This window comes from Naegleria gruberi (genome assembly GCF_000004985.1).
Source record: "Naegleria gruberi genomic scaffold NAEGRscaffold_16, whole genome shotgun sequence".
Taxonomy (NCBI): Eukaryota; Heterolobosea; class Eutetramitea; order Acrasida; family Naegleriidae; genus Naegleria; species Naegleria gruberi.
This window is the reverse complement of record NW_003163311.1, coordinates 145852-154534: the sequence shown is the minus strand read 5'-3', so window position 1 is coordinate 154534 and position 8683 is coordinate 145852. Positions and strand designations below refer to the sequence as shown.

The 8683-nt window shown below is 34.5% G+C and overlaps 6 protein-coding genes and 1 non-coding gene across 7 annotated transcripts; 4 read left to right on the top strand and 3 right to left on the bottom strand.

Moving 5' to 3' along the window:
- Positions 1 to 824: 824 nt before the first annotated feature.
- On the bottom strand, positions 825 to 896 carry NAEGRDRAFT_t228. The gene has a single exon. It is a non-coding gene; the product is annotated as a tRNA-Glu (tRNA).
- A 148-nt stretch (positions 897 to 1044) lies between these two features.
- NAEGRDRAFT_57645 (choline kinase domain-containing protein) lies at positions 1045 to 2402 on the bottom strand (the record flags this gene model as incomplete). The annotated part of the gene is made up of 2 exons (XM_002678687.1): positions 1045 to 1677; positions 1912 to 2402. The coding sequence occupies 2 exons, from the start codon at positions 2400 to 2402 to the stop codon at positions 1077 to 1079; spliced, it is 1092 nt and encodes a 363-aa protein (XP_002678733.1). The 3' UTR covers positions 1045 to 1076.
- A 558-nt stretch (positions 2403 to 2960) lies between these two features.
- On the top strand, positions 2961 to 3809 carry NAEGRDRAFT_65927 (uncharacterized protein; the record flags this gene model as incomplete). The annotated part of the gene is made up of 1 exon (XM_002678810.1): positions 2961 to 3809. The coding sequence occupies one exon, from the start codon at positions 2961 to 2963 to the stop codon at positions 3807 to 3809; it is 849 nt and encodes a 282-aa protein (XP_002678856.1).
- Positions 3810 to 4014: 205 nt separating this feature from the next.
- Positions 4015 to 5136, top strand: NAEGRDRAFT_65926 (uncharacterized protein; the record flags this gene model as incomplete). Its single annotated transcript, XM_002678809.1, has 1 exon — positions 4015 to 5136. The coding sequence occupies one exon, from the start codon at positions 4015 to 4017 to the stop codon at positions 5134 to 5136; it is 1122 nt and encodes a 373-aa protein (XP_002678855.1).
- Positions 5137 to 5223: 87 nt separating this feature from the next.
- Positions 5224 to 6537, top strand: NAEGRDRAFT_48002 (uncharacterized protein; the record flags this gene model as incomplete). Its single annotated transcript, XM_002678808.1, has 1 exon — positions 5224 to 6537. One exon carries the CDS (start codon positions 5224 to 5226, stop codon positions 6535 to 6537), a length of 1314 nt encoding a protein of 437 aa, XP_002678854.1.
- A 105-nt stretch (positions 6538 to 6642) lies between these two features.
- NAEGRDRAFT_32634 (uncharacterized protein) lies at positions 6643 to 7858 on the top strand (the record flags this gene model as incomplete). The annotated part of the gene is made up of 2 exons (XM_002678807.1): positions 6643 to 7064; positions 7117 to 7858. The coding sequence occupies 2 exons, from the start codon at positions 6643 to 6645 to the stop codon at positions 7856 to 7858; spliced, it is 1164 nt and encodes a 387-aa protein (XP_002678853.1).
- Positions 7859 to 7883: 25 nt separating this feature from the next.
- NAEGRDRAFT_48001 (uncharacterized protein) lies at positions 7884 to 8459 on the bottom strand (the record flags this gene model as incomplete). The annotated part of the gene is made up of 1 exon (XM_002678686.1): positions 7884 to 8459. One exon carries the CDS (start codon positions 8457 to 8459, stop codon positions 7884 to 7886), a length of 576 nt encoding a protein of 191 aa, XP_002678732.1.
- Between the last annotated feature and the right edge of the window lie 224 nt (positions 8460 to 8683).

Sequence of the window (8683 nt, the reverse complement as noted above, 5' to 3'; positions counted from 1 at the left end):
TCGTAATTATACATTTAATAACATAATAAACATTATGAATTGTTGTTTTATTGTTGTTTGATTTGGGAATCAACTCTGGTAGCATGCAAATATCGGAACTTGGTAAATTGACAACATGACGAAAATCTGATAATAAATATGATGTTTATTATCTATTTAAATAGTAGTACTAAAAGACATGATTCAAGTTGGTGAAGTACATGTTGAGTTATGGTCCATGTACTTTTTCAAAATTCACATGTACCTAACCCTATCATAACTTGACCAAAATTGATAAGAGAAAGTTCTCCTACCTACTATTGACCATTCCGAACAATACTACATTGACAGTTTTCCAACTTGTCCAGTAGATCCAGCAGTGATGATGAATTTAGTGAAAATTTTGACATTTCACCAAAATTACATTACTAAAAATTAATTTCCACAAATACTATTATTATATTGATGGAAAACAATAATGATAATGGTTGGTGAATGATTCGATGATGGAACACCGACTTATGATTTTCCATCATTAAAAATAAATTCCAATTTCATGATGATAATCCACCAATAAAAATTACTAGATCATGTTGAGATGATGTGAAAGTTTGGTGGTTTCATGATGTAAAACCACTCCGAAAATCATCATGTCCTCCTTGAGTAGAAGAATATTTTTTTATGTTTGTTGATTGCAAGAACCAACATCAGCCAAAGTTGAATTACTATTCGAATATCTTTTCGTTAATTTCAATAACAATGCCATAGTGATTCAACAATTGTGTTTGTAGTAAATGATAAGCTCCTCTGGGATAAAATTTTGTCTGAGCAAAACAAAAACAATCCTCCCATGCCGGGAATTGAACCCGGACCTCCTGGGTGAAAGCCAGGTATCCTAGCCATTGGACTACACGGGATCTCGTTCATTATGAAAATATGGTATTTATATTTACCTTAACACATATGCTTCCTTGTACAAGTTGGTTAATTATTTCAAGTCATAGATATTTACCAAAGGATATAGGATTTAAAAATAAAGGTGTTTAGATTTGAAAAACAATTATTGAAAAATTACAACTCTAAATATTTATAAGGATCTAAACAATACTCTTAAGGTTGTAAATTGGATAATCGCCATGTGATTCAATAAATGATAATAAATTATCATGCCAGAATTTGATGGCCTTATCAGGAATAACAGACATGGATGACAAGACAACAAATAGCCAAATCCATCTCTCAGGCCCATTCTTACAGAAAACATTCCAACAATCTTCAAATGAGAATCCAGTCAAATCAGCTCCACAATTGGCCAATTCATCATAATAAACTTTGACTAAATGTTTTGAATTTTGTGCAACAATTTCAGGTTTAACATCAGAGATGAGAGTTTGAGCCAAGTCAGTAACTGGATTCCACACTCCAACTTCAGACCAATCAAACATGGATACTTCCAAAGTATCAACATTCACAAACATGTTACTGGCATGGAAATCTCCATGACATAAAGTGAATGGTTCTTCAAGAATTGCCTTTTGCATATTTTCCCAACTTGCCAACTCTAATGACTTGTCAATAATTTCAATCAACTTATCAGAGAATTTGAATAATTCACTCTTTGAATTTCTTTCCTTGGCAACTTTCCAGGCATTTCTAGCAGTATTCATACCAGTTTCCCATCCAACTTGTCTTTCTCCTCTGTAGAAAGCAGAAGATTTCAAAAAGGTATGGTTCAATAATGATGGATCCTTCCAAAACTTGGCATTCAATCTTGCACATGCCTTGTACATTTGTTCCAAAACAGGAATTGGCTCTGGAAGTTTGACATTGAATTCAGGAACTCCCCATACTTGATTTCCAAACACAAAATTCACGCCAACCACATGATCACTAATATTGTCAGTCCGAATGTGGAATATCTCAGTAACCTACCTATTTTTCAAATCATTCATCAAAATAATATATTCACCAGTTTTTTCACATCCATGAGCATATAATACATGATTTTCAGAAGCATCTAACTTTTCCAACAAGTCACTTTCATAAAACAATCCTTCTCTGAATTGTCCACGTGTACTTGATTGAGCTCTAGCTTCTTCAGTATTTGGAATTGATTTCAACACAAAGGATTTTGGTAATTTACAATCAGGATCAGAATAAGTAACACTCAATCGAGTCATTACTGCACAAAGTCCTCTATTCTCAGCCAAAGGTTTCATCTCTACATTCAACACATGATTTTCATCATTATGATTTAATAAACCCTTCTTTTGTAAAATAAATTCAAACCATTCCGAGGAGACTGTTAAATCGGCAGGAGTAGGAGCTTTCAATCCCTCCTTTCCGTGCTCGTGATGATGATCAACACTCTCGGAAGAAGCTTCTTCCACACAAGAATTGTGCTCAGCATTTGGTTGCGACATTTTTTTTTGGTTGTTGGTTTTAAAAATTCTCCAATTTTCGCTTGTTTTTAATGTTTTTCTTGATTTTGAATTTCTTGTTGAGGTTCAATCTGGAATTTGTTGTTGTTAGAATGACATCTTTGAAAAAATCTTTTGATTGTAATTGGATTTCGAATTAACCCTCCCAAAACACTCGAGGGTTGCAAACTTTTTGTTACCATTTGTACGTGAACCTGCAATGGTTGAAATAATTCCCCATTAGAAACATCTTACTCTCTAATTACCTGTATCTGCAATCAACGATTTGAGTTACATTGCTCCAACAATTCAAGTCGAAAAAGGTAAGTTTTTATTTCACACATTTACGTTACAACTGTCACTTCTTAACAATTTGAAACAACAATACAAAACTATTAGAAAACAAAAATACTTGGTGGACATGGTTAGTGATGCATTTGTGTTCAATTCTCTAAATTTGAAAGAACAAGAAAGTTTGCCGCTGTCAACATGTCAAATTTCCCATGACAGCAATTCTTGTTTGCTCTCGCACTCGATAACAAAGAATTCAACAATAAAAAAATGCAACAAGCAAATCTTCCTCTTATCAAAGATGAACACTTTGCCAAATTGACTCTCAAATCCAACCGTTGTCCTGTCTGTCACAAAAAGAACGTCACTTGTCCACACACCAAAGCACTCTCTGAAAGAACCAACCTACCATCTCCACTCATAGCTTCAGAGAATGCCAGAATCTACTCTCATCCCATCCCTACCGATCGTTCAGCAGAATTCGATGAATTCATCATCCAACAATTGGAAAACTTTACAAGAAGAGTTGGAAACAGAGATTATTCTGGAGCTAAAGATCTTTACAAGAAAAGGTTGATCGATGAGTTTTATAATGTAGTAATGGTAAAGGCCAAGAAAATGAATGTTATTTCTGATGCTAACACAAATCAAGGAAGAGGTCAACCTGTCAATGATCAAAGAAGAACTTCAACATCTGGCACATCATATACTTCAAGAATTCCTCTCAATCCAGTAAATCCAAACATCAGACCAGATGTCACTGGACCAACAAGCAATGGAATTTCAAAGCAACACAAAACTGTCACTAATTCATTAATCAAAAAAGCGTCACCAGTCAAAAAACCAATTGAACAATCATGCCAAATATCATTAACAAATCAAGGAAGAAGAAATCTGGTAAAGATGACTGAAACAGACTTTGCCAGTTTACAAAATTTGATGATTGCCATGAAACGTCATCTATTGTTGGACGAAAATGCAAAATTTACAAGAATTAGAATTAAGAATGCATATACCGACAAGTTATGTTCAGTTTATGGATCAGAAACATTAAAGCCATTTAGAGAAGATTTCTTTGGAAAGGTTAAATGTATGGAAATTAAAGTTGAAGCCGAATAATCTTTCGAAAACGAAATACTATTCGAAAGATTTCTAACAATAAGAACACTATTAGAAATATTCCCAATTCAAACCTACAAGAATAAACAAAATCCAATTCTATCCAGAGGAACCTTTATAGCTTCGCTACTCGTAGTTGTCCATAAAACAAGAAAGTTTGTTTTTTAATAAATCTGGTCAAAAATTTAAATTAAAAAAAATATTTATGTCCAGTGGAGTAAAAAAGACAGATTCCAACAGGTGCCCAATCTGTCAACGCAATGGCATCGTGTGCACTCATGGCATTTCTCTCCATCAAAAGTGTTGTCTTCCTCGCATGTTTTGTGCAGAGGAGAATCGAAATATTGCTGACATTCCTGTTCCAGCCAATAAGAGAGAAATTTTTGATGATTTCATTCTTGCTAGTGTTCAAGAGTTTGCTCATCATCTCGAAGATCGTAATTATTCAAGAAAAAGAGCAGAATACAAGATGAAACTGGGTGAATTCTATGAGAAACTTCATCGTTTTGCAAAGAATGGATTCACAGCAGAATTGCCAGATGATTTTCATCGTGTTATTCATGGTGCTGCGGAGGTAAAACCAACATTCTATGCTCCAACACTTGTCGATTTGTTTGGAAGCTTTTCAACCAATGGTTCTGTGATGGCCAACCATCAAAGTCATCAGTCAAATCATCAACAACAAGCGAAGGAGGAGAAGGTTAGTCCATCCAAGATTACTAAACCTCCACATCGAATGAATTCTTCCAATGCTTCTATTGTTCATCAACAACAATATTTCGAATGTGCTTCCTTTTTTGGAACTGTTCAAAGAAATACTTTTGAAACTCCAATCATCATTGAAGAGGAAGATGAAGATGAAGTTGTAATTCTCCAACCTCACGATTCCAACCCAACCCAAAATGCTCCAGTTATGCCAAATGTCAATGTCCCAAATCATGGTAATCAAATTGGTTCAATGATTGCAGAATCTGAGCTTCCTGACGCCTTCTCCACAAGATCTGTCAGATCAGCAAATGAAGATCAAAAACTTGTTCAAATTGAGTTGAAACAAGTTAATTACATTGCAAAATTGACAAAATCTGATTTGGATAGTGTTAGAGATTTTGTAATTGCCTTGAAGCAAGAGTTGCCAGTTTCTAATAATTTTACCATCTCTGAAATTCTAATCCTCAATCCAAAGACTAGAGATTTCTGCTTGGCCAATAAGAAAGCATTAGCAATTGCCAGAGATGAATGGTTCAAAGATGACATTTGTTTGATTTTCAAAGTTGATGGAATTCAAAAGGATGAGTTGCCTGTTACTAATCATCATATTTATATGTAAATTTACTCAATATAAATCAATGTATTTGATTTGGTTCTTCAAGTTGGAATTACGATGGGAAATTCGAGTTTTCAAACGTCAAAAAAAATGTCATTTGCCGAACCTGTTATTATTGATGATGAAAGTGATACGGAAAGTAGTAACAGCATAGATGAGGAGTACATCACACCAGCCAACCTACCTCATCTCTCCTCGAGCCGATGTCCATCCTGTCACTATAACGATACCCACTGCGACCATCGCATTACTCTGTACCAGAAAATTCACATTGTAAAATGTTTCATTGCTGAGGAGAATCGTAGAGTCTTCTCAGAACCTTCTCTTCCTCGTTTAATTACCGAGAACAAGCTCATTCCATTCATTGATAATTTGCTGTTGAAGTTCATTGAAAATATTCAGGAAAAAAGTTGGAAACATTGCAGGCAACATTATGTTCCATACTTGATGGAGAATTTCTATTTGAAAATTAACAGAAAAGCGAGGGAGTTACAGGAAAGATTTGGAATTGAAAATGGACAAGAGAATGGCTCTGAAAATGAGGAGGCTCAAATGAATGGTCAACAACAACCACCAATAGGTCAACAAGAAGGTTGGAATCAAAATGTACAACAACAAGCACCACAACAGCCACGACAGATACAGACTAATAGTCCACCACGAAATAGGATGAATGTAACTCCACCACGACAGATACGACAGAATAATACTCCACCAAGAAATCAACCACAGAATGAAAATGTTATTAGAACTAATCAGCAAGCAAACATGAATCCTATAAGAAATGGTAATCAAAATGAAAGAGTGATGAATCATGTACCGCTTAATAATGGTCAAGTGGTGCGACATCCCCAAAATCAATCCCTAATTGGTCAACCACATTTACAACAATTCAATAATGCGTCTATTAATCATTTCTCAATGAATTCAAATGGAAATGGATTTACTGGATTTACTTGGGTGAATGTTCAACTTCCAAACATTCACTTTCCATTTCTTTTTAATGGATTGGCTCAACAACTTCCGAATAACAATATTCGTCCAATGATTCCAAACCAACAACTGGCCTATCCGAATCCAATCATTCATACGCCTCAACCACCAATGAATCGACCTCAAATCATTCCAATCCAACTAAACTTTCACAACCAACAAAGATTATTTGGGTTTACCAAAGAAGAGCTCATGTCAATGTCAATTTTCAAACAAAAAATTAAGGAACAGTGGAATCTCCCAACTAATTGTGTTATTTCCAACATATCATTCATAGATTCAACCAATCAAACCTTAATGACACTCGATGAACAATCCCTTCTCGTCATTAGAGAAAGCGCACTTGGCAGAATTCAAATCCAATTCGAAATTTATGAAAATACTGACCTTCTACCACTTTCTTTCAACTAACCAACCCATTTCCATTAAAATCTCCTCCATTTTCTCAATAATATTATTCACCACCTCATTCTCATTCACATCCAATCAAATCTTTTAAAAACTTTACAAAAAAAAATGACAGCAATTATTATTGATAACGGCAGCTCTCTTATCAAATCAGGATTTTCCAGTGATGAAAAGCCATCCATTGTCATTTCTTCAATGGTCGGCAAACAGAAAATCAAACCAGAAATGTTCGGAGCCGAGTCGAGAGAATTTTACATGGGAAATCAAATTTCTCACGAAAATCAATGTTTTCTAAATCTTGCTCCATGTATTAGGAATGGAGTGGGACAGAATTGGGATTATCTAGAGAGGGTATGGTCCTATCTAATGATGGATGAATTGAGGATTAATCCCTCTGAACATCCAGTGCTAATGATCGAGCAAGCACTTTCTCCGAAATTTAATTCCGAACAAATGATGAGAATCATGTTCGAGACATTTCATGTGCCAAAGTTTTATGTAAAGAATTCTGGTGGATTGATTTTGTATAGGTAGGTTAGGAAATTTTGGATGAATTGAGTGTGAATTAAAAATTGCTTCCAGTTGTGGAAGTTATACAGGAGTTGCTGTGGATGTTGGTCATCAAGTGACAACAGTGACACCTATTTATAATGGCTATACGTTTTATAATGCAGTTCAGAGGGTTCATTTAGGAGGAGATGATGTTACAAAACAATTACAAAAAGTTTTAATGTCTGAGAAGGGATTTTACTCTGAATCATCGAGTGATTTGGAACATTTGAGAGTAATGAAGGAGCAATGTTGTTTTGTGGCTGATAATTACAAGGAATTAATGGAAGGAGTTCTGAGACCGAGAGATTTTACAATTGACAAGAATGAATTTTCAATGAATTATACGTTACCTGATGGAAATCAAATCGTTGTGGATATGGAACGATTTATAGCACCAGAAATATTATTTCAACCAAACAAGATTGGAAGAGAATGTGATGGAATTGACAAGTTAATTCACAAAGCAATTTTGGCGTGTGATCAAGATGCAAGAGAAAATCTCTTTTCTAATATTATTATTTCAGGAGGAACTAGTCAATTCTTTGGATTTAAAGAAAGAATAGAGGATGAATTGAAAGCTCTCACTAAAGATTCATTCAATATTGGCATAAAGACCTGTGACACTGAGTACAGATATAATTGTCCATTTATTGGTGGATCAATTTTGACAAGTTTGAGTTCATTTGATAGTGTTTGGATAACACAGGATGAATATGATGAATGTGGAATCTATTCTCTCACCAGAAGAAAATATGAGCAATATTATTATTAGTGTTTTATTCAAAATTGCAATAAAGTTAGTGATTGTTTTGAGTCTGATCCAAATACCATTGAACGGCTTTCTTTTCATCACCAGAAACAAGGGCCAAATTATCATCTAGCTGCTTTTGACAAATGTAATTTCTAGGAAACCTTAAGATCTTGTAAGTGCTCCATAACTCTTGAAGTGCAGATAGGCTGATAGGGAGTTCAATAACAATGTTGGAACTACAATAAGATTGCATTACATTAAACCAGTTTGGTTTTGTGGCATCAACTATTGGAGAAACCAGAGATGCAACTTTGGTTGCCAAGTATCTGAACAACTCCTTCAAAGTATTTGCTCTTACTTTCAACAAGTCCTTTTTTTCTAATTCCTCTACTCTTGTGAAGAGTTTCTTGTTTTCTTCTTTCAACTTTTTGTGATCTTTTTCTAATTCCTCTACTCTTGTGATGAGTTTCTTGTTAACCTCTTTCAACTTCGTGTTATCTTCTTTCAACTTCTTGCTATCTTTTTCTAAAACCTCAACTCTTGTGATGAGTTTCTTGTTATCTTCTTTCAATTTCTTGTTATCTTCTTTCAACTTGTTATTGTCTTGTTTAATATTGGCCATATCATTCTTCAAAGAAAATAAAAGATTAAGGATTTGGGCGTCTGTTGTAGTGATTTGTTTTTGCATCTGTTGTGGTGGTTGGTTTTCTTGTGAAATGTAACCATAATCTTCATCATCTTTTATTCTTTAGACAGCCTTTTTTATGTTGTAGAGTTTGCCATCTTCCATCATTTTTTCTAGGCTACGTTGAGAAAATCGTTCATGTTTAGTCATTTTGTAGACAT